Below are 25,588 nucleotides of genomic sequence, written 5' to 3'. Positions count from 1 at the left end.
GGCGTAGATCTGTTATTCAGATATATCACAGCGGTGGAGAGTTGCCAAGATGTGTAGTCTCTCAATTACAGGGAATGGAATTGGTGTTTACTAGGCAAAGCGCACACGAAGTGGAACTAAAGTGACATTTTGGTTCTAACAGTTTTGAATAATGAATAAAGCAGATAATGTGACTGAAATAAATGACCCTTATAGAAAGTATTTCTGCTCAGTCATTAACATTATGTTTTTAAAATTATGGGACCAGAGCGATCCTTTTTGTTCTGAGTGGTATATGATGAGAACTGGAGAGTTCCAGATGTTAGGAACAATTTTGAAGTCTCTGCATTATCTTTTTATGTCTTAACACTGGTCCACTTTGGCTGTTGAAAACACAATTTGTGTGTGTGTGTGTGTGTGTGTGTGTGTATACACACATGCATTTGTCTGTGTGTGCCAAAGAGAATGAATCAAATTTGGTGTCTACAACTAAATTCTAAATTAAGTTTTAAAAAATTATAAGAATCTTGACTTCTAGTATCAGAATGCAAGCCAGGTGTACAGCCTGGTTTCTTTCATAAGTAGATTATTTTTATCAAAAATAGTTGAATAGATACACTTGAGAAACTATTCTTTATGATTACTATTAACATCAGTATTACTGAAATTTCACTTCTGTATATTTGTGCAACATATTTTCTTGGTTTCTCTTAATGTATGTCTTAAAGCAAAGAAGACTTATATTTATCTTAAAATGGATCCTTCTGCATATACTTTTTCCTTCCTTCCTTCCTTCCTTCCTTCCTTCCTTCCTTCCTTCCTTCCTTCCTTCCTTCCTTCCTTTCTCCCTCCCCTCCCTATTTAAATCTTTCTTGGCAGAGTCTCATGAAGTTGCCCAGGCAGGTTTTATTCATACACTCCTCCTGCCTTGTCCTCTGTGAACAGTTGGGTTACTGCCAGCAGACTTAGATGTTTCTTAACACCTAAAGCATTGCAGATGCCCAGGGGCTTTTATTGATCCCCAAGCCTCATTTCCACTAAAAGGCTAGCTTGTAGGATAGAATTCCCCACTCTGTGGACCTCAGTGCCTACAATGATGCTTTATACAAATTAATATTTGACATTAGTTGAATGAATAAATGAGTAGTGAATGACTACAGTTAACTGAAAATGTCAGTGTTACCAGAAGAAAATAGACCATTTCAAGGCTTTGATCAACTTCATTCAAAAATTGCTATAGAATGAAAGCCATAAGCAGCTTTTCTTAGTCTGCAGTTGTAAATACACGGGGCTTAGAATATTGGTGTTGCTATAGAATCTTTACATTTTCTTTAAAGCTGTCAAAAGAAAGATTAAAATAGGTAAAGAATGTTGGGAAGGGTGAATAGAATGGTTAATAGACACATTCCATAATCTGCAATGTGGGTATGTCTTACTTTAGATAGTGTCATTCCAAAAGCTCAGCATGTAAAATTAAATCACATTTAATATGTGGTTTAAAATGTACTATTTAATAGACCCACCTTTGAATCATTTGAACAGTTTTATAATACACTGTTTTGTAATATCTGCCAGCTAACACAAGCAGTGATGTGACCCATTAGAATTTTCTGTGCAACTAATGTAGGATGTATAGTGACAGTGGTTTTCAAAGTTAGGTCCTGGGCCAAGGGCACTGTATAGACTTTCAAACACTGCCTCAGTCATGCTTAGTGAAGAACACTGAGGTTGGTGCTCAGTAATCCATGTCCTTTGGTGAGGCTGGAGAGACATTGCTGTATGGGATGGAAGACGGGAAACATATCAATGCTGACATCTCTATAGGAAAAGCAAATGCAAATGGCCCAATGAAAGGATTAAAGAAATGGAAGAATGATGTGTATCACTAAACAGCTATGTGCAGAGTGCAAAGGGAGCAAAGAGATCCCTGTGGAGATGATTTAACCAATCTCCCATCTGTACAGTGAGACATTCTAGGCCTCAAACACATAAGATGCGGGCCCAAACTGAAACTCACAAGCACATGGGTTTACTTGCTTAACATAGAAGATCACAGAGTTCACTGGTCTTCAGTGTTCAGGATGTGTCAGAATCACTCTGCCACCTTATTCAAATGCATATTGAGCTAGCAAGATGAATCAGCAAGTAGAGCATTCGAGTTGTGCAAGCATAGTCTTAGTAGTTCAATCCTCAGGACTCACCTGAAGGCGACACAAGAGGACTAAGTCCACGGTTTTCCTCTCCTCTTCTGCTGTGGCACATGTGCATCCACACACTTAACATGTACAACTTCTGACTTCTTCTCTGTGGGCTCTGGAAAGCATTGTTCCTGACAGAGTCTCAGGTGATACAATACCTTCAAGTTGAAGGTGTGAAGCCCCAAAATTTGGCATGTCCAATAGAGTCAAGTGATGCTGAGCTGCAAATAAAACTAGATTCCCAGACAGAACTTGTGGACAGGACCTCTTCAGGAGGGTGCCCTTGTGACACCTGGAGAAGAGGAGGTCTGCTTGATGGTACAGTGATTCTAACATCCACAAGAGATAAGAACTGATAAATTAAGAGTATTTCCTTTGGCTCTTGTTTAGATTGTACTTTGTGTGTTAAAAATTATTTTTCTATTTATTTATATTGCATGTATGGGAGGAGAGAACCAACTGCACATGTGGAATTCAAACACACCCTTAGGAGCCAGTTCTTTCCTTCCACCAAGTAGGTCCCAGACATTCACAGTCGGTGCCTTCACTCACTGCTCCATTTCAACAATGATGGATTTTAATTTGTTATTATAAAATCAATATTCCTTTTTATTGGAGTCTATAATCCATAATCCAACTATGGTCCTCTGAGCATTCTATTTTGGGTTTGATTGATCTGTATATAAATTTAACACATGCAACATAGCATTACTGTTGAAGGGCAATTTTAAATATTCCTAATATTATGTTAGGGATGTATGTGTTATGATGAGACATTCTCAACTATACACTTCTCCCCTGTAGTGTTAAGTAGTTGTAACACTAACAAAAATGTGTCATAATTTATTAAGCAAGGAATTAAATATATGCAGGAAGACAATTAATAGAGATGATGTTCTATGGACTTTTTGCAGATAATTTTCACTTTTGTTTCAGAAATGTGTGCTCTATCCATAAATCTGTGATTAATTTCACTAATTCTATAAATTACAGAGAATATATTAATCTTCTTTGAATGGTGATAAAGATAGATTCCTCCAAAATTTAATTAATCCATTTGCATTCTTGAATCAGTGCTTGAAAATTCAGACCCTTCAGCACAAATCATGTAATTTCATTTTAAATGATAATGTGGAAAGAAAAAATTGGACATGGGTAAGAGTAATACATTCTGAAGTGTATCATGACTCCCTTTGTAATTTCAAAATGCATTTTTAATTGCTTTCATTTTGAATTAAGTCTTGTCAGGAAATTCTTTTGAATTGCTGAAGGTGAGCACTGAGGAAGGAACAGAATGTGGAAGAACAGCCGCTGCCAGCTTCAGCCTCAATGAGCGCTTCCTGACTGAGGGAGTAGCGTGGGATGGCGGCATCCTTTTAGACAAGTCTATTGCATACACATGTGCTAATTCCTTATCATTGAACCACTGTTATCAAATAGAACACTGAGAAATGTCCCTTCTCTCTGATAGTTAACTTCTCCATTCTCTTATTTTTTTGTCAGCTAGGGTATAAAAAGTATCCAGACTCCAACGCATTAAATCTTTGGCACTTTAACTTGTCACATCAACATCTAGTCTTCCAAATTAAAGAACAGCTGTTTGATTCCCTTGGGAAGGATGCGTACGTCCCATTTCCCACTTCATGTGGAGCTGTTTGAACTATTTCTAATCCTCTAGATCTTTAAGCAATCATCCATTCTTTAAAAAAAAAAAAAAAAGACAAAATGGAAGAAGGGCTTTTGTGAGCATTTATTGTTTCCAGGTTGAGGACAAATGGTTCGTTTTGTTGCCAAATACAGCACTTTAGAATTGCATGAAAAAGTTGATTTCGTGTACCTATACTGTGTCTCTAGAAATAGCATAAACTCTGCTTCCAGAGAAAAGAAGGCAAATAATTGCGTGCCTGTTCTGAAAGAGTTTGTATGCCTCTCTAATAATCCCACTTTAGGAGAAAGCTACTTTCTAATGCATTTTAGCTCCATTTCCTGAGATTGGCTCCAAAGGAAAAAGTGATGGTGGAGTGAAAGGAAAAAGATCATTTAAGGATTAAAATGGATTTCTAATAGAGCTAAAGGGAGTTTTAAGGGCCTCTTGGTTCAGATTGCTTAGCCATAGACGGTTTAGAGTAACTTCATCATGCAATTGGCTTAATTTCATTATTAAACTTATTAAGACTCTGGCACATCTTATGTTAGCCTTATCAAGTTATTTTACCATTTGAAAATGTGTGTAGATCAAGCAGGTACCTCACAGATTCTAACTGAGCAGAATTCAGAATCTGTGATTTTAATAAAGTTCCGTGGTCATGCTAAGGGACCTTGCTGACAATGGACCTTACATCAAATGCTGGGTTTGCTCGTAGTACAGCTTGTGGACGAGTTTACACTGAAGCATCTTGCTCCTTTACTGTCTGTTCTGACTCACATGTAGTCTTTTTAGAATTAAATAGTTGTTATACAATTCAAGGCTTTCAGTATTTAGGAAAAGTTGATTATAGGGAAAAATTCAAATTGCTTTTAGGGTAGAGGATGGGGCTTTGGACTTTTTTTTTTTTTTTTAGTTTGTTATTTAACCTGTACCTTTGTAAGCATGCTATAGATTCTGGTTGAACTCAGGCTTTGTGACAAAGGCCTTTACCTGCTGCACAATTTCCCTGGCTTGAAATGCTCTTCTCTTTCCTCTCATCCCCTCCCCTTCACTCCCCTCTCCCTTCTCTTCCCCTTCCCTCCTCTCCCCTCTCCCTTTCCTTCCCCCTCCCTCCCCTCCCCTCTCCCTTCCCCTTCCCTCCCCTCCCCTCTCCTTTTCCTTCCCCTTCCCTCCCCTCCCCTCTCCCTTCCCTTCCCCTCCACTCTCCTCTCCTCTCCCCTACAGTCTCTTCTCCTTTCCCCTGCCCTTTCCTCTCCCTTCCCCTCCCTTCCTCTCCTCTCTCCCCTCCCCTCTCCCCATCCTCTTCCCTCTTCCTTCCCTTCTCCCCACCTCTCCCTGTGCTTTCTGTTTTGCTCTTTTCTTTTCTTTTCTTTTCTTTTCTTTTCTTTTCTTTTCTTTTCTTTTCTTTTCTTTTCATTTCATTTCATTTCAGAAAGTAAGAGAAAGTACTAAAGTTACACACTTGGTATTACCTTTAAAGTCAAAAGTTTGAAAATGTGTCTAATTCCTAATGATTCATTTTGACTAACCTGAATTGCCTAGTTTTCATTTCAAAATGAATGTCAGGCTCAGAGTTTTGATGTCACTCAAAATCAAGTACCAATTTTATGAATACCAATAAGTGAACTTTTCAGGCCAAATTTAATTTTAGAATTTTTCAAGAATCCAGATAGCAACTAGATATGCCGTCATTCCACACTAGTTGAATTGTTCAATATGAATTTTCTCTTAATAAACATGAGTGTGGTAAAAAAAAAAAAGAGCCCTTAAAATTAGAAGAATTTTTTCCACTGTGCCCATGTCCTCAAGGGTCTTCCCCAGTTTCTTTTTCATTAGTTTCAGTGTGTCTGGTTTTATGTGGAGGTCCTTGATCCACTTGGAGTTGAGCTTAGTACAAGGAGAGAAGAATGAATCAATTTGTATTCTTCTGCATGCTGACCTCCAGTTGAACCAGCACCATTTGTTGAAAAGGCTATCTTTTTTCCATTGGATGTTTTCAGCCTCTTTGTCGAGGATCAAGTGGCCATAGGTGTGTGGGTTCATTTCTGGATCTTCAATCCTGTTCCATTGATCCTCCTGCCTGTCACTGTACCAATACCATGCAGTTTTTAACACTATTGCTCTGTAGTATTGCTTGAGGTCAGGGATACTGATTCCCCCAGATTTTCTTTTGTTGCTGAGAATAGTTTTAGCTATCCTGGGTTTTTTGTTATTCCAGATGAATTTGAGAATTGCTCTTTCTAACTCTATGAAGAACTGAGTTGGGATTTTGAGGTGAATTGCATTAAATCTATAGATTGCTTTTGGCAAGATGGCCATTTTTACTATATTAATCCTGCCAATCTATGAGTATAGAAGATTTTTCCATTTTCTGAGGTCTTCTTCGATTTCCTTCTTCAGAGACCTGAAGTTCTTCTCATACAGATCTTTCACTTGTTTGGTTAGAGTCACCCCAAGATACTTTATATTGTTTGTGGCTATTGTTTCTCAGCCTGCTTATCCTTTGAGTATAGGAAGGCTACTGATTTGCTTGAGTTGATTTTATAACCAGCCACTTTGCTGAAGTTGTTTATCAGCTGTACGAGTTCTCTGGTGGAGTTTTAGCTTATGTTCTAAGATGAAGAATTGACAAATGAGACCTCATAAAGTTTCTGTAAGGCAAAGGACACTGTAAAAAAGACAAAACGGCAACCAACACATTGGGAAAGGATCTCCACCAACCCTACATCCGACAGAGGGCTAACATCCAATATATACAAAGAACTCAAGAAGTTAGATGCCAGAGAGTCAAATAACCCTATTAAAAATGGGGTACAGAGCTAAATAAAGAATTTTGACATGAAGAATTTCGAATGGCTGAGAAGCACCTTAAAATATATTCAACATCATTAGTCATTAGGGAATTTGCATTAGGGAAATGTAAATCAAAACAACCCTGAGAGTTCACCTTTCAATGGCTAAGATTAAAAACTCAGGAGACAGTAGGTGTTGGAGAGGATGTGGAGAAAGAGGAACACTCCTTCACTGCTGGTGGGAATGCAAGTTGGTACAACCACTCTGGAATTCAGTCTGGCTTATTCTATGCTCAGAAAACTGGGCATAACACTTCCAGAGGACCCTGCAATACCACTCCTGGGCATATATATATACCCAGAGGATTCCCCGGCATGCAATAAGTGCACATGCTCCACTATGTTCATAGCAGCCCTATTTATAATAGTCAGACGCTGGAAAGAACCCATATGTCTCTCAATGGAGGAATGGATACAGAAAATGTGGTATATTTACACAATGGAATACTACTCAGCAATTAAAAACAATGAATTCATGAAATTCTTAGGCAAATGGTTGGAATTGGAAAATATCATCCTAAGTGAGGTAACCCAATCACAAAAGAACACACATGGAATGCAGTCACTGATAAGTGGATATTAGCTCAGAAACTCTGAATACCCAAGACACAATTCACATATCAAATGACTCCCAAGAAGGAGGAAAGAGGTTCCTGGTCCTGAAAATGCTTGTTTCAGCATTGTACAGGAATACCAGGACAGAGAAGTAGGAGGGGGTTGATAGAATGGGTGGAGGAAAGAAGGCTTAGGGAACTTATGGGGAGAGGGGAACCGGGGAAGGGAAAATCATTTGGAATGTAAACATAGAATATAGACAATAAAAAATTATAATTAAAAAATTGGAAGAATTACTGAAAAGATGGCATATTTCATATGCGTATTATAATTAAATTGAGAAACAAAAAGTCTCACTGATAGCATTAAACCATTTAGCATGCCTTCTCTCATAATGATAGTGTCAATGAACAGTTTTAAGCTCACAGAGCTGAGGTAGTTTACACTAATAAATCAAACTTGAAATTGAAAGAATAAAATTTAAATATTTCATTAATTAAGTGCATTCTTATTATTGTTTCCCTTTATTTTTCAGTTTTACATTTCATTTTATACTTTCAGTTGGCATAATGATAGCACCTGTTTTGGGGTTGCAATGTAGTTGTTTGATATTTACTTACAATGGGCAATAACAAAACAGAGTATTTGCAATTCCAATCAAGAGGTTTCTATTTAAAAGTAACTATTCCCCATTATAATCTTTCATAGTCTGAAGAATACAATGCTTATTACATTCATGTGAGAAACATTTGCTATAATTTAGTGCTACACAACTAAATTTAATTAGTATAGTGCAAGTTTTAGCGTTAACTGAAGGTATTAGTGTAAAATTTTGAATGTTATTTATTTGCAGTTCCTTTGCTTGAGTATTATGGTTGAATGAAATTCCTTATATATGTGTTTTTGAATATGTGATTTTTATTTTGTTTTCTGTGGTGTATAATTCTTAGGATGCTTTTCAATGATGGTAAAGTTGTTTTGTAAGTCATTGAAATTCTGAGTATTCCGAGAAGCTCTTTGTCAGTTTTTTGGATTGATTTACAGATTCTTTATCTCTAAGCCATGAGGATCAATTTTAATAGTTACTATGCATAAGCTATCACACACATGGACACATGCACGCACACACATGCACACACATACTCTTACACACTGAAATGCAATCTGCACAATCCCACGTGTACTTAATTGTCATTCTTTTTGAAGTCAGAGAATCTAAGTAATTTATGAAGCCAAAAGATAATAAGCACTGAGCTGGCTTATAATGTCTGCTCTCTTCACTGACTGTAGTTTTTCACTCTTGCAGGCCCCTCATATTGCGGCTTGCTACTTCTGAAATGTCAATTAATTTAAATATTTGTCTGTAGTAGATTTGACAGTGATTAATGTTGCTACAGTTGTAAAAATGAATCGGTTGTGTTCTACTCCAATGCTGGCCATTTGGAATGTTATGATTATTGCATTTTTATTACTCCCATTCTATTGTGTTATTCTGGTAATTAAAAGCAACTGAACTCCCTTTTGAAAATTGTTAAATGACCATCAGAATAATCATTTTAAGATGCTAATGCAAGTTGGTATCTCATTAAAGGCAAGCAAGTCAGCTGTCTCTGCATCTCTGCCCTTGATATGGTTACTTGCATTTCTTCATGACTTTATTACCTAATTTTTATTATGAGAATAATAAAAATGTTGAGTGCACTAATAATTCAAGCATTAATTTAATATGTGAGGTATAACTTCTCAAATAAAATTGTGTTAACCTTTCCATAATTGTTTATTCTATTTCCTCGTCAGTCCTCCCTAGGCCGACAAGACTGGTGTGCTCATTTCTATATCAAGCACGACAAGTTACAGGGGATAAAATGTAATATAGACCATGATCAACAAAGCTGCTGCATTTTTTCTCTTGGTGTAACCATTCCCTTCATTGCATTTAAGAGCCAATTCTAGCTTGACTCAAACTACGTCAGTAAAACCCTGCCATTATTTTTTTTTCCAACAGCCAATAATAATAATAATAATAATAATAATGGATTCACTGGCATGCTCATAAATTACTTTGCAAATAAGCTCTCTGATGTAATCCTACCTTGGTTTTTAAAACAGGTAACTTATTTTCTCACTCAGGTAGGAATTTCTCCAGGATTTCTTCCGGTAAGTTTTCTGATATACTTACATGGTACTCTTTCATAGAGGTACAGTTAGAGATGTCTGTGCATCATTTCCTCGAAATTACATCTGGTTTTGCAAGTGTAAAACAATTGCCTATCTTCCTGGTTTTGTGAAGGAAGCAAAGTGGAACTGTGTAGCTTTTTATTTATTTATTTGTTTTCTGCTGTCAAGGCTGTTCCTCAAATTGCATTTGCCACTCACCCCCCATGCCAGCCCCTACATACCTTCTTGTTTGGCATGGCTTCATTCTTTACTCTGCCTCTTTCCTGGTGAGCATCACAGTCCTATCTGAAGGAAAACGGTATCAGCCTCATGTTCACCTGTGCAAGATGCTCTTACTTCTCCTGGCTCAGAGTTCTTCACTGATCAATGAATTTATTAGCAGGGATTTTTCTTTTCACAATGCTTTCCCTCTACAGTTAATGAAATGGAGCCACTGATAGCTAATAGCTATTACTTGAGCACAATGGAGTTGCCAGTGTTTAAATGTTGTAAGTAAACCTTTTCTAAGAGTAATATTTCAGGCACCCAGCAGTCACTAGTAAGTAGATTCAAAACACCAAAGTCTCATTTCTAAGTAAGTGCTTTTGGTAATTGTTTATGAATGTGACTGAGCCTTTTATTTTATTGAAGTGGAATTTTCATTTACTCTTCTGTTGAGTCAAACTGTAATGCTTTCTAATTAGAACATGACATCAGTCAGTTATAGTTGAGGCTCAAGAGTAGCAAAGCAGCCTATCAAATATTAATTTTAAAAACACAATCCAGCCAAGCATTTCAGCTCTTTAAATAATTGGTGTCAGTGTCATATTGTTGTTGAAGAGTGCCTTGAAAACGGGAGGCATAGCCTGAAATAAGATTGTACAATGATAGTGTGAAATAAGAGTGTACAATGACGGTGTGAAATAAGAGTGTACAATGATGGTGTGGGTTCATATTGTCAGAAGTACATCTTAATGAATTTTCTTTGCTCTTTTCCAGGAAAAGAGTTTTCAGTAGCTCTAAAATCTATCTTAACATATGTGTTTTCAAAAATACTCCAATTCTTGAGGCTGAATATGTACTGCAATTTTTTTTTTGTTTTCTGAAAACATCTGGAATGTGATTCTACACTGAAAGCAAACATACACACAGTATCAGTGTGACTCAAGTATCATTTATCAATAGTATTTACAATATGCATGCTTGAGAGATGGTTGCTCTGTTCCTTATAGAGCTGCATGCCCAGGGTTAGTCATGTAATTATGCTATTCTGACTCCCATGAATCTACATTCAGGTGAACTTTTTAAAAGTCAGTAGAGGCATTAGATTGGGGTGAAGGTCTTCAGAACTGTACTTGGGAGCATGCCTGTAATGTGTGCGCAGGAACATGTCTTCAGCACAAGCATTAGGGCCTGAGTATCTGCAGGGAAAAGCTCACTGCTGCCCCTGCAGCACTTAGTAAGCATCTGTGAAGTGCTGGGTAACTTGAAATCCCAAACAGGAAATGGATTATATGTTATAAGAGACAATAAGTGCATGTCGTGTTCCTTTCGTTACTTACAACAAAAGTAGACTTGAACCATCAGCCCTGGTTGACTTTAGGTGAAGAAGGAAGGAAACTTAAATGAAAATAGAAACTAGCAGAGGGCAGTGGCCCATGTGATTAATGCCAGTGCTTGGGAATTGGAAACAGGAGGATAGGTTCTCAAGGCCAGCCTTGCTTGGCAACATAGAAAGTTTTAGACCAGGGATACACCATCCCCAAAATTAATTAAATAATATTAAGATAGTAAAGGCTACAATGTGTCTAAATATATGTATACTATATATATATATATATACATATATATAAATTTATAACCTAATCTTTTGTGTATATGATACTTATGCATATGTGTCTGTGATGTGTGCTTGTGGGTTCATGTATGTTAGTGCTGGTGCGTGCTTGTGCTTGCCACAGTGTACATTTGGAGGGTGGAGGTCAATTCACTTCATATCTTGTACCTTGCTTCCAACAGGGTCTCTGTTTTGCTGCTTACCTCTGAGTGCTTGAGGCTAGCTAGCCTTCCCACGATTCTGCTATCTGCCTTCCATCTTGCTACAGATTTCCTGGGATTACAGATTTGTACTACTAGGATGCCCAGCTTTTACGTGGGTTCTATGGATTTAAACTAAGGCACATTTACACTTCGGGAGCACCTGCTTTACGACTGAGAAATCCTAGAATTTGTACACATATTTCTGAAATGAAAAGCCAGCAAAATTCTAGACAGTTGGAGGTGGCTCTTTGTTATCTATTAGTTGACTTAGTTATTTAGTTGAGACAGAGTGCTGCTATATAATCCAGGCTGGTCTTGAACTTGCTGACATTGGCCTCCAGAGTATTGGGAAGATAGGCATAAATTACAGTTCCGATTTCATCATGTTTTATAGAAGTGCTGTAAGCAATGATAAAACATAAAAAAATGTTATTGGATGGCGAGGAGCCGGGGAAGAAAAGAAGGGGAATGGAGGAGCTGCTGGCTGAGAAAATGGCTGTCGATAGTGGGTGTGGGGACACTGGAGACTGGGATGGTCGCTGGAGCCATGTGAAGAGGTTCCTCGAGCGGCCTGGAACCTTCACACACCCCGATTTCGAACCAAGCTCTGAATCACTCCAGTTCTTGTTAGATACATGTAAAGTTCTAGTCATTGGAGCTGGTAGCTTAGGATGTGAGCTTCTGAAAAATCTGCCATTGTCTGGTTTTAGACAGATTCATGTTATAGACATGGACACTATAGATGTTTTCAATTTAAACAGGCAGTTTTTATTTAGGCCTAAAGATGTTGGAAGACCCAAGGCTGAAGTTGCTGCAGAATTCCTAAACGACAGAGTTCCTAACTGCAACGTGGTTCCACATTTCAACAAGATTCAAGATTTTGATGATACTTTCTACCGACAATTTCATATTATTGTATGTGGCCTGGACTCTATCATAGCCAGAAGATGGATCAATGGAATGCTGATATCTCTTTTAAATTATGAAGATGGTGTGTTGGATCCCAGCTCCATTGTACCTTTGATAGATGGGGGCACAGAAGGCTTTAAAGGAAATGCCCGAGTGATCTTGCCTGGAATGACTGCTTGTATTGAGTGTACTCTGGAACTTTACCCACCACAAGTCAATTTCCCCATGTGTACCATTGCATCTATGTCCAGGCTCCCAGAACATTGTAATGAGTATGTGAGGATGCTGCAGTGGCCTAAAGAGCAGCCGTTTGGAGATGGGGTTTCATTAGACGGAGATGACCCTGCCCATATTCAGTGGATTTTCGAGAGCATCACAATATTAGAGGTGTTACCTACAGACTCACTCAAGGGGTAGTAAAACGAATCATTCCTACAGTAGCTTCTACAAATGCAGTCTTTGCAGCTGTGTGTGCTACTGAGGTTTTCAAGATAGCTACAAGTGCATACATTCCCCGTAATAACTACTTAGTATTCAGTGATATAGATGGACTGTACACTTACACATTTGAAGCAGAGAGAAAGGAAAACTGTCCTGCGTGTAGCCAACTTCCTCAAAACATTCAATTTTCCCCATCAGCTAAACTACAAGAGGTTTTAGACTACCTAACCAATAGTGCTGCTCTACAAATGAAGTCTCCAGCTATCACAACCACATTAGAGGGGAAAAACAGGACACTTTACTTACAGTCAGTAACATCTATTGAAGAACGAACAAGGCTCAATCTTTCGAAAACATTAAAAGAACTGGGACTAGTTGATGGACAAGAACTGGCTGTTGCTGACATCACTACACCACAGACTGTTCTATTCAAACTTCATTTTACTTAGTGAAAATAAATCTGCACATAATAGAAAATTCATAGAAATAGTATACTTTATAAATGGTATGGAATTGAAGAGCCGGGAAGATGAGGCAGAGTGGAACACCCGAGAAAGGAAATTTAATTGATGTCATTTTTAGCATTAGTGTGGCTGGAATTGACTTTTATATATATACATATATATAAAAAATGAATGACTCTTTTTTTTTAACTTTATAAGTTTCTCTTGAAGATTGAACTTTGGGTTTGGGCTAGTAAGCATTTTCATTTTAATAATATGGAAAACTACGCCTCCAGGAAAGATTATGAACAAATGTATTGCTTCTTTAAAGCAGGACAAATACTGTCTTTTGTGTGAGTTTGTTATGGTCAGAGAGCATAGGTCCTCAGTGAGCATTTGAGCATCCACATGTATGGAAATGTATCCTTGAATGGAAATAAGGAATTATGTCTTAAGAACATTAAATATTTACAACCTGACATCTAGAGTATATCAAACATAGGCAGTTTCTTCATTACTACTCCCATAATTGTGACTTTCCATGTGTGTATTAATTATTGCAGGGTTTAACTTGTCCATGATCATTTGTAAACAGTATTAGAGATTCATACCTGTGCATGAAAATACAAAATATTTTCATGTATTTGTTTGCAATGCCAGAGACCAGTATGCACAAATTTAAACCGACATGGCTGTTCAAAGAAAATTAATGTTTAAGCAGTTATTATTGATGCTTTTGCACTATTTATTAATAAAATTGTACATTGTCTACTTTTATTGAAAATTAAAAAAGTGTTATTCTTAATTTTGATCTCCTATTCTGGATATAGATTTTAAAATCTGGAGAGGATTAAATTACACGTATAGAAAACATTACCCAGTGAAAAAGACAATGAAATGGGCGTATTGTGATTATTAGAGTATATGTCTGCATACAAGTACTTTTACAATGTGCAGTATCTGAAGTAGACTATAGAAAAATTCTATGTTATAGGAGGGGCTTGTGGTTGCATTGTGTTATCATTACTTCTTTTGTAAGAAATACAACAAAATTTTTTGCTAATGAATTGACAGTTAACTTGAGCTCCTTTACTATGTATGGCCTCTCTTCCTGCTCTTTCCTAAATGCTCAGACAGATCCAGTAATCTTCGAGGACATGGAGAGCACCACAGATAGGTATTAAATCTGGAAAGCATTCACTGACTCCAACAATTGATAGACAGCTTTTTAGAAAAGCAGCATACGTTATTTAATTACCGAAGATGATTTATTCATAAGCATTAAGAATATGAAATAAATTCAATTTATGAAGATTGGCTTCTTACCCTTTGCTTGTGTTATGCAGTAAGATATAAGGTTAAATGGCTTATCCTCCCTGACTTGACCTTTCTCTTTATTTTCATTATCTTAGGGATTTGATTTCATTAAAGACGCATTAAACAAGACATTTTATAAAGAATAACTCAGGACTGCCACTTCGGGATTTGTCTCTAGGTTTTGCTGCAAACAGATACATCTACAACTCCTATAGTATTGATTTTTTGTTCAAAAATTATGAACAAAATTAAAACTTTGCTTTACACTAGAGTTGCTTGGGTGATAAAAATTATGGGGTAGTGATTTCAGTAGATAAAACTTATTATGTGAATCTTACGTTAATAGAAAAAAATCTCCATGTACAAATTTTTGCTGAAGGGAAGAATGAAATAACTAAAGTACAGGGTGTAGTGCATTTTAAACAATTTTATACTCAAAAATTTGCTTGAAACTTACTCTTAAATTTATTTAATCCCTAATAAACCCACTCAATTCACATTCTCTATAAATGTTTCTGTTGTATTCTAATTTTTTAATTAAATACATATGTCTTGGCAGAAGCAAGGATTCAGCTCTGTAGCTGTTAGTGTCTACTGGCAGCTTGTGATGGTTTTCTTCAGGTCTGGACTTACACAGACAGAGTCAAGGATTAGTCGTGTGCAAGTTTGCAGATAGTTATAACAACAAAAGCATCATTACTTGTAAAGTGAAATTGTTAAAAAAAAAAGTACTGAAAAAAAAAAAAACCTGATCCAAGCCTAAACTTTAAAACTGAATTATTGTTCTTCCTACTTCCATGGTCATCTATCACATTTTCAAGGTGTATTATCATTTCTTTCCAAAATTAGCTTTAAATATTATTTAAGTCATTTATTAAAGATGTTTTTGGCAAATAGTTGCATCTTCACTAACAGAATGCTAACCAACTCTATTTTTAAAGAGCAAGAAAAATTCTTTCTATGAAGTAAAGAATTACAGAAAATCCATGTATCTTTGATGCTTTAAGAAATTGTTTTTGAGACAGGTCTCTTGTTCTGTCGCCTACATTGACTAAATTCTCTTCATCCTCCAACTTCAGGCTCCCAGAGAACTGGTGTTCTCTACCTACACACCAGCACATGTGGCTGATACCACTTTTCTACCATTAAAGCTGAGATGCTTTCAGGTTTTGTTATCTTTGATTTAAGGGAGATTGTTAACATGGATTTGTATCTATACCAGAAATTTTATGTTCTAAAAATTCTTAAATCTCACATTTAGGTATCAACAGTTTCCACAGCTTTAAACAAAATTATTTAGCAATAAATGATAATGTGTTTTTTAAACATTCAGCTGTAGCCAATTTCAAATTCCAGTATTAATGTTGGAACTCTGACTATTCAGCACACAACTCTGTTTAGAGATAGAATCTTTATAAAATAAATTAGATTGAAGTTATTAAGGTGGGCTCTCTTTTAATTTGCTATCCTTATGCAAAGCCAAACTTGAGACACTGACACCCAGAGTAAAAACCTTATAAAGTTACAAAGACCAGACAGCCTGCAGGTTGAAAGAGATCACAGAGAGACGAACCTCACTATTACCTTGAATTTAGACGTCTACCTTGCAAAATTGTCATAAAAACTGTATTTTGAGTCTTTAAACTACCCAGTCTTGATATGTTGTTGTGGTAGCCCTCACAGACTGAAACAGGCCTAATTAGGAGCAAGGGGAAGAGATTCATAATTAGATAGTGAATTTCAAAATGTTCCTTCTTTCTTGCTTTCACAAAATGATTCTATGTGACTGACAATTAAAAAGATAAAAGTGTTTTCTGAGTCAGATTTATTTAAGAGTCAGAAAAAATTACATATGAACATGCTGGAAATTTATTACGTAACCCAACGGAAGCATAGGCACACCTTGGAAGCTGAGGTAGATGTGATGATAAAATGATCCCGCGCACTCACATTGATATGTTCCAGGAGCTGATGTGTTCTCAATAATTTGCATTTCATGTAATACTCACCATCACAATAATTCTATGAGGTCTAGGAACAGATTATCCATTTTATCAACAAAACAACAGAAGCCAAAGAGCACCTTAAAAGAGGAAGCCAGACATAAAGGCACACATCCAAGCCTACTCTGCAGAGCTGGACACCGTTTGTGAGTGGTAACCAGCTGTGGGAGGCATAGGAGACTAGACCTTATCAGATCTCCTCCATGTGAGCACCAAAACTTTTGGCTGCATGAGAAAATATTGGTGCTAAGTTTTGTATTTCCCTTTTTCATTTTGTGTCCATCTTTTAAAATGAATGTGCTGTCTAATCACAACATGCCTCATGCTTATGATGCATAGCTTTGTTTTCTTAGACCATATTTACAAGAGCTCTTAGGAAGAGGAATTTTTCCTTCATGTTTTCTTTCCTTTTCTTTCTTTTTTTTGTTGGGGTGGGGGTGAGCAGGTGATAGTTATGTTTAATAGTATTGTAGTGGTACTGCCAGGATCACATGTATATGAACAAACATATCAAACACATGTATCAAACATGGACAGATTTTGGATATAAAAATATATTAAGACATATATATATATATATATATATATATATATATATATATATAAGCACACATATGAACAATACAATTGTTTAAATGGAGTTGGAGAGTTGACCCAGGAGTTATTCTTTATTATTCCTCTTATTGAAAAGGGAATTTTTTAATATAATATATCCTTATTATGGTTTTCCCTGCTACTCTGCCCAGTTGCTCTCCACCTTGCCTCCCATCCAGATTCACCTGTTAATCTCACTAGAAAATAAACAGGCTTCTAAGGGAATATAATATAATAATATGTAATATACATTAAAAGGTAAAACAAAAACTAGTACATTGAAATAGGACAAAACAAAGAGGAAAAAGAGAGAGCCCAAGCCAAGGTTAAAAAAACAAAACAAAACAGATTCGGAGACCCACTCATTCCTGTGCTTAAAAATTCTGTGAAACAACTAAACTGTAAACCATAGTACATATGTAAAGGGCCCTTGAGTAAAAAGAGAAAAGATATAAAAATAAAATAAAATGAAAATAGAAAGTAAGATAAAATTAAAAGAATCCCTGACAAGATATTATGGGACAAGGAACCTCCAAAGATACCACCGAGTTTGTTTTCTGTTGGCCATCTAGTGATGGGTAGGCTGCGTACCCTAAAGAGTAGTTCATTTTACTAGTGAGACTCCCCTGAAGAGAAATACATTTTTATTTGCAACTGACTATCAACTAGACATTACTTCTGGTTTAGAAATAGGGGGAAGTGTCTACTTTTCCTTTCCAGTCTAGGACCCATCAGGTGGAGACTCATGTGGACCCTGTGTGTGTTGCCATAGTCTCTGTGAGTTCATACTGCACATATCCTGTTGATTTAGAGGGCTTTGTTTCCTTGGAAGGTCTCTCATTCTCTGCATAGTGTCTGGCTCTGAGTTTTTGTATTTGCTACCATCTTTTGCAGGAAGAAGCTTCTGTAATGGTGGCTGCTTGAGCAAGGAAGGCACTGATCTCCTTCCCTGGCCAGACTCTCCATGGTGGTTTGGTCGGTTGGTTGGTTTCGGTGTGTGTGTGTGTGTGTGTGTGTGTGTGTGTGTGTGTGTGTGTGTGAACAAACTAAGGTCCTTTGGCAAGAGAGACATGACAGCGTAGTAGGTGAAGAAGATTCACACATTCACACATAGGACAATGCACAACACTTTTGAGATCATGAGTTGGTATAATTTGTATATAGCCTGAAAATAACTGACACTGTGTTTTCTATAGATAAATATATAAGAAAATAAACTTGTTTGCCTTTATACTCTTTTAAAAAATGAGAATCATAGTAATCCATCTTTTAACTCCTGAAGTTTGCATATTGTTCATTAGGTATGAAAGTAGTCCACAGCTTGAAACTACATAGAAATGAGGCTGGTGCTAACTTTACAACGAAGCCACCTGGGGTTTGGGGACACAGCTCAGTGGTAGAGCACCTAACACATTCAAGGTTCTAGTTGCCATCACTGAAAAACAATGACCTCCTGCAATCTCAGTAGCTCTGTATAATTTCAGTGTGGGGTAAACAGGGGGAGGGCAGCTTCCTGAGTGCTGAGAACATTCTCTCCCATTGACCTGCACCGAAGCTCTAAATCTAGAATTTTTATAATTATATTTTTAACTACAGTTTGAACACAGATAAACTTTTTACTACATATGAGTTTCTGATTTCATTTCTTCCAAGCCGTTAGGTACTAACAGAGTCGCTTATAAATGTTCCAGTATTGGAAATCATATTTATAGCTGATCACTGATCACCAGACCTTTATGGCTCTACTCTAGACACAGTGTTGCAAACTGAGTTTTCCTCAATGAACTAAATCATTAATTAATTTTTGAAATGGACTTTCAGTATGTTGTTGCCCCAGCCTTGAACTTCTGGCCTCAAAATAATTCTGTCTTAGAGTTCTGAACAAGTTGGAAAATAGCTATACACAACTAGCCAGCAATTTATTCCTAAAGTACGAGCTAAATATATGAATGGTCTACATACCAGTTGTTCTCCTAAACACTTTATTTGAAAAGTGGCACCCATTTACATGTCAGGAAACTGAGTTAGGTGGACTTGAATGTCTTGCCTCTGAACACTCAGCTGGTACATGAAGGCGTTCTGACAGTTGACTGTGGAGCCCTCCTCCCCTGAGCATAGAGCCTTTCCCCGAAGGAGCTCTCATTTGTCTAAAAGGAGGCTGCAGAAAATAAAGGACTAAATTTAGACATTTGAGTTTTCTTCCTAGAGATCAATTACTGTGCTCAAGAACCAGATTTTAAGTTTTCCTTGTTTCCCCTAAGGAAGTTCAAAAAGTCCTCAGGTATTTTATTTATTTTATTTTATTTTATTTTATTTATTTATTTATTTATTTATTTATTTATTTATTTTTATGAAGCTGACACTGAACTGGATGCTATTTCTGTTGAGTCTCTGGCCCTTACGCTGTCTTAGCTGTGTTAAGGAATTACTCGGGTGTTAACACATTGAAAGCTGAAACACTCTATATCACTTTGAGAAAGTTTTGAGGGCTGCAAGGATCAATGTCTCCCCTACACGTTGGTCACTATAGCAGAACTGACTTTTAGACTTAAGAGTAGAAGGTACAGCACAGGCAACTCTCATATACTGGTGTTTCAAAGCACACAATTTGGAAAGAATGGAAGTGCCTAAAACATCATGGACCTATCCATCTAATATGGCAAGTCTCATACAATTTATTCTCAGAATACTTTTCATTTTTTAAAGGTTAGGAGTCAAAGGAACTTATTATTATTTTTTAATCTATTAGTATTTATCAATCTATAGAGCAGGGAACTTTTTAAAATATTTAATTCTTTTAAAAGGAAATCTAATAAACATTTAAAAATCCATAACAACAAAACAAATGGACAGGTAAATCTAGCTGGGTATGGAAGCATAGTCCTTTAATGCTTTAATATTAGTACTCAGGGGGCAGAGGTAACCAGGGCTCAAATTCCAGGTCAGCCAGGGTACTAGGGGGAGCCTGTCTCAACAATAAAACAAAAAACAAAACAAAACAAAACAAAACAAAAACAAAATAAAGAAAAAAAATCCCACAATAAAAAATCATTTGGTCCAATGATCATAGGACCAGTATTAGAAGCTGAGGCAGGAGGATCAAAAATTCACAGCCACTGAGGATACACAGTAAGTGCAAGACAAGCCTGGGCAAGTTAGTGAGACCCTACCTTAAAGTAAGAAGAACCCTATAATAAATAACAGGCAGAGCAGGATGGGACACAGCTTCAGGGCCGAACACCCTCCTAATACTTACCTGACTCTGACTTCAATCCCCAGTAAGAAATGAAGAAATAATATATTTTTAAAAATTGTATGATCAGTTAGAATGAGAAATTTCTTTGACTGATTAAAATTGCTCCTTGTCAATTTGACTCATGTATAAAGGACATTTTGTTTACTCTTACCCCTCATCCTCTTTGATCTCCTCCCAGCCTCCCCATGATCCCTTCTCCCTACAAGTCTCTTTCCTGTATTCATCTTATTATGTTTGTGACCAGATGATATATATCAATATGATATATGTCATATTGATATATATTACATGAATACTGAGAAATTGTGATATTTAGATTTTCCTGCTTTTGTACTCAGTTAATTGTGATATTTTGATTGAATTATCAAAAGAAAATCTGGCCTCAACCAGATACAGAATTAACTTTTTGAAAAGATAAAAAATATTGTTTGTTATTACACTTAAATTTGTCAAGTTGTTACAGGAAATTTTGGAGAGTCCGACCAGAGTTGCTGCCAGGTCCTAAAGCAACTGACAACCTCTCTTGGGGTTCTTAGTTTCATTAATGAAATAATTTAAGAATGAATTCAGAAAAGGAACAGTCCGTGACAGGAGGAGGAAGAGGAAGACGAAAAGGGAGAAGGCCAGGCTGTTTGAAACAAACTACTTGGAGCTCGGCCACATGAGGAGCAAGCAGCCACCTGGAAGTGGGGGAACCCTTATAGAAACAGTGGAAACCCATGGTTTCAGAAAAAGCAGGCATAGGCTCTGGTGAGCACTCAAAAGAGACAGAAAAGAAAAACAAGGGAACTGTACCTTTCTGCACCCTGACTCAGGCAGACCTAACAGAACCTCTTGGCTCTGACAGTACTGGGGGGATGAGAAATCTGGGAAGGAAAAACACATTATCTCATTAAAGGGGTAATGATTTCTCTTATCCCTCTAGCATGGCTGACGACGGAGAACTGCCTTTCTGTGGGATGGTCTCTTGGCCGGAAGTTTGGTGGGCCCAACTGGATTAACACCTAAGGAAAGGCTAATGGCCTGTCTTCACTGAAGACAGGTTCCACTGCATTGATCATAGCTTTCTTTTGATGGCTTTCAATTCTACATTAACAAAGTGGTCCTTTCTTGTGTTGGTTGAAGCCAGATTAGTGAATGTCCATTTCTGCTCTTCTAAATTTACTGATTGCCTGGCAGTTTAAAGGAATCATTACTCTTACATGATCCTCCAACATTGCAGATTGGTCATGTGGAAAATTTGCATGTTTAATAGGTTTAATGATTAATAAACGTATTTGTTACTATCCTTAACAATTTCTTCAGAAAAGTCTTTAAGAATTAGGAATCTGACAAGATTATGGTTAAAAGTTGTTACAAGTCTTCGAAAATTCTAACGTTTAGTGTGAAAACTGAGCTTTGTCACTGGTACTTAGACAGCTATTTTCCCCAATGTGACAACGGATGGCCCAGCTTTGCTTCCACGGTTTTGAAAAACTATAAGAGCTACCGATCAGGCAGCGTATCATGTATACAATACACATGTCAGACACTCAACACGATTTGGCTTAAATATACATCACAACACCGCTTTCTTTGTCTTTCACTCTCTGCACAGGAGAGCATTATTTCTACTCAGACCTAGCTGGTGCCATGGCTGATAGCCCAGCTGCTCAGGAGGTGATGGCAAATGAATTACACATTTAAGGTGAGCCTGGGCAACTTAGCGAGAACCTGTTTCAAAAGAAGAGGAGCAGGAGGAGGAGGGGGAGAGGAGGGGAAAGAGGAAGAGAAACTAAAAAGACAGCATATAAAGCTATAGAGTTGTCTTGTTTGTCTAGCATGAGTGAGGCCTTGGATTCAACTTCCACAGATGACAAAAAAAAAGTTATTTCAAATAAATAAGTGTGCTCTGCCAATATGACATCAAGAGGGACCACAGGATATCGACCACAGGATATGGGATAACTTTTTCATCATTCCTGGGCTCCCTTTCTGATTAACGTGTTTTTGTTTGCTTCTCTTTCTTGGAATCAAACCCAGACTCTTGTACAGGCTCCACTCTGAAGAAGGCAGTGAACTTAAATTACCCTTTGATATTGGGGAAACTCTTGGCAATACATAGAGAGGTAAACTGTGGTTGGGGCATAGGAGTCACTATCATTCAGAACATCAGAATCGTGGGTAGTCGATGTTTTCCTGACAGTAATTCTTATTTCAGTAAAAATAATAACTTCTTTGAGAAACACTGTATTTTATCTGTCTTTCTGAAATCAGGTGACCAATGTGTTCCTCTAGGAACACAATGTATCAAAGAATAATAAAGGCTGATTGATTTCAAGGTGAAGGACTGCTGAGGAGATTCTGCTTGAGGTACCCCCTTCCCTCACACATACAGTGCCTCCACCAAACACACCCCTTCCTCTTTATCTTTTTTATAAAACACAACACTGCTGGCTGCCCTGTGTGGGACAGTGAATATCACTGAGCTCCCCAGCCTTATAAGGCAAACTGCAAAGTATGAAAGGAAGAGAGAGTAAAAGAACGTATCAGAGAACCAAAGTTTTCTTACTTCTGTACTGTACCTCCAACCCTGATTAGGATGCTGATAGAAGAGTGTTAGTTTTAAATTTTATGTTTATAATGTGATACTATGCACACATATATATACAAATGCACACATACACCATCACATACATGTGCATATACATGTACATCTCGAGATGTCCTACCTAAATTTCCTTTCAAAAAAGTACAGAATGAGGAAAAGTTCTGAGATACATAACACTCATATTTCAACTTACAGGGAAGGCAAGGAAAGGCTGCGTCACTGTTTTCAGAATGCTGAGCAAAGCTGTTCACATTGTTCTCCAATGGGAATTTACACTCCAAAGAGGGAATAGTTGTTTGCCAAAATCACGAAGAAGCCAAATGAAATGAACTCTGTTGAAGTGAGATACAGAGTTAGATGGTCATGGCTGGATTAAGTATCTGGAATTTAGTATTTTACATTTTAAGATTTGTATCATACAATGCTTCCTAATATTGGCAAACCTTTATCAGTATAACTCAGTTTTGTTTTTAAGCTGTCTCAAAAAGATCAGCCTGTAAAAATTCAGTATCTTACAGACATAAATATTAACCAAAGCATGAAGTCTTTAGGGTGTTTTTATGCAATCTTCTATGAATAGCGCATTCAATTTCTCATGGCTTACTTCTTCATTTGTGAGTTATTTGGAAGCTTTGATCCATGACTCCTTCCTCTTATAATGTTTCAGCAGCTTCCAGACTCCCAAGATATCATCCACAAAAGGACAGGCAAAAGCTCATTTATTCATCTTTGTTTTGTTGAAATAAGGGATTAAAGGAGAGAATTTCAGGGAAGAAACTCTGACCTGTGAAGTCACAGTCTACACACCTGCTCCATCACGTCATGTCCTTCCTATATCTGCTTTCTTAGCCGCAGCGAATCTACAGATGTCTATGTGTAACTCAGAAGTCAGAACAAATGTATTAAAATTTCCAGTCAGTTAGGTAACTTGGCCACATTTCCATCACTCTTTGGCATTGAAGGTGTAGGTCTGAATTCCAGAACATCCACTGAAATCCCCAGGTTCCTGTATCTCAGGACAAAGGATTGTACCAGGGACACGTGGTTATAAACAGAAATAGAAACAGTTTCTTAAAGATGAGATGGAACTAGACCAGTGAGAGGGAAAAGGCATGGACTCAAAAACAGCTTATGAGGCTCCATAAGTCATTTTGAAAACACTTGCTTCCCACACACTTAGGCATCTTGGGCTTCTCAGCATCATATGTCCAGTCAGGGAAAGGATTTCTGTTTATTGATTTTTTTTCCACTTTTTCCAACTAGTTTTTTTCAAATGTTAATTTTGATGTTTCTCTCTTTATTCCTATTCTCTCTCCACACTGGAGTTACATTATGCAGTTATTTGAGGATTAATTTATATTCTGCTAGTAAATTATAATTCTTAATGCCTACTAGAGATTAGATCATAAATTTAAATGACTCCCTTTATGTTGTGTATCCTCTCCTGGAGAGATATAAGAAACCCTCTGTTCACCCCAGATAGAGAGGACAAAGCAGATAAAGAAAAGGATTTGTCATAGTCCAGCTTGGTGGACCAATGAGCTTATTCGTTACAGACTGGAGCACTGGTGACTCACAGTCAGCTACCCCTCCATTTCTAGTGGAACACTAGTGGCTCAGGATACCTTGCCCGACTAGAGTCCTCTGAATGCATTAGGAAAAGTCACAGCACCAAAATTCCCACAACTTAACCTTATAGCTACTCTTTAAATTCTCTGTACATCTTTTTAGACAAAATTGGAACCCAACCTGACACATAGTGTTCATATAACTGTGTTTAGGACCAATATTTGAAAGTTGGCTTTATTAATTTCTTCTTTCAAAGCCAAGTTTCAGTATTAGTGTCACAAAACAAAGTTTAATAAAAGAATTCAGAATGAAATTTTGGGTAGTTTTAAAGCACATAAAATTCCTAATAGTTTATTTTAAAAAGAGTTGTAAAATTTTTTTACATTTAAAATTTTTGAGTTTTATGTGTTTAACAAGAATATATATTCTATCTTTAATTTGTTTACAAAATTCCAGAAGGAATTGGCCACATTTGTATTTTTATGAATTATTGAGTTGAGCCAGTTTGCTTTGAATATTGGCTTTCATTTTCAAGTTCTCCTAAACTTGTCCTGGAGTCCAGCTCTCCATGAAGAGGAAGTGGAGGGAACAAGCCTTCACTTGCTTGGCTGCAAGCTTTCAGCACCAATTACTTTCTACACAATGGTGTCAACTTTCCATGCACCTACTTGCAAATGTGCAGACTGGCAGGGCCATGATCATTTAATTTGGACATATTGACTTTAGGCTCCATACTTCAAAGACTGTGCCAACTATCCCAATGATGTGTGAAAACTGGAACTCTGACCATTAAAAGGCTAAAAGAGAACATCATTTTGAAAGTCTATTGTGTGAAACTTCCCAAGGCAAAGAAAGCATGAGTCTTGAATCTAGTCATAAACCCATATTTGTGGCCATTCCTCTAAATATGATATTATTTTAACATTACTGAGCTATGAGACAAAAATGCCTTATTTGCTGGTTTTAAAAAATATCGAAATATTTGCCTCTAAAATTATAAATTTGCTTTTTACATGGTAACAGATTTCAGCTGAATA

General features: G+C 37.0%; 1 protein-coding gene across 1 annotated transcript; it reads left to right on the top strand.

Moving 5' to 3' along the window:
* The first annotated feature begins 11,864 nt into the window (after window positions 1-11,864).
* LOC127682340 (NEDD8-activating enzyme E1 catalytic subunit-like) lies at window positions 11,865-13,333 on the top strand. The gene is given in 2 exon segments (XM_052178708.1): window positions 11,865-12,705; window positions 12,708-13,333. Coding segments are annotated over 2 exon segments (1,329 nt in total). The 5' UTR covers window positions 11,865-11,897; the 3' UTR covers window positions 13,229-13,333.
* Window positions 13,334-25,588: the final 12,255 nt, after the last annotated feature.

Source organism: Apodemus sylvaticus, chromosome 4 (assembly GCF_947179515.1).
Source record: "Apodemus sylvaticus chromosome 4, mApoSyl1.1, whole genome shotgun sequence".
NCBI classification, from domain to species: domain Eukaryota; kingdom Metazoa; phylum Chordata; class Mammalia; order Rodentia; family Muridae; genus Apodemus; species Apodemus sylvaticus.
This window is presented reverse-complemented; position numbering and strand designations above follow the sequence as displayed.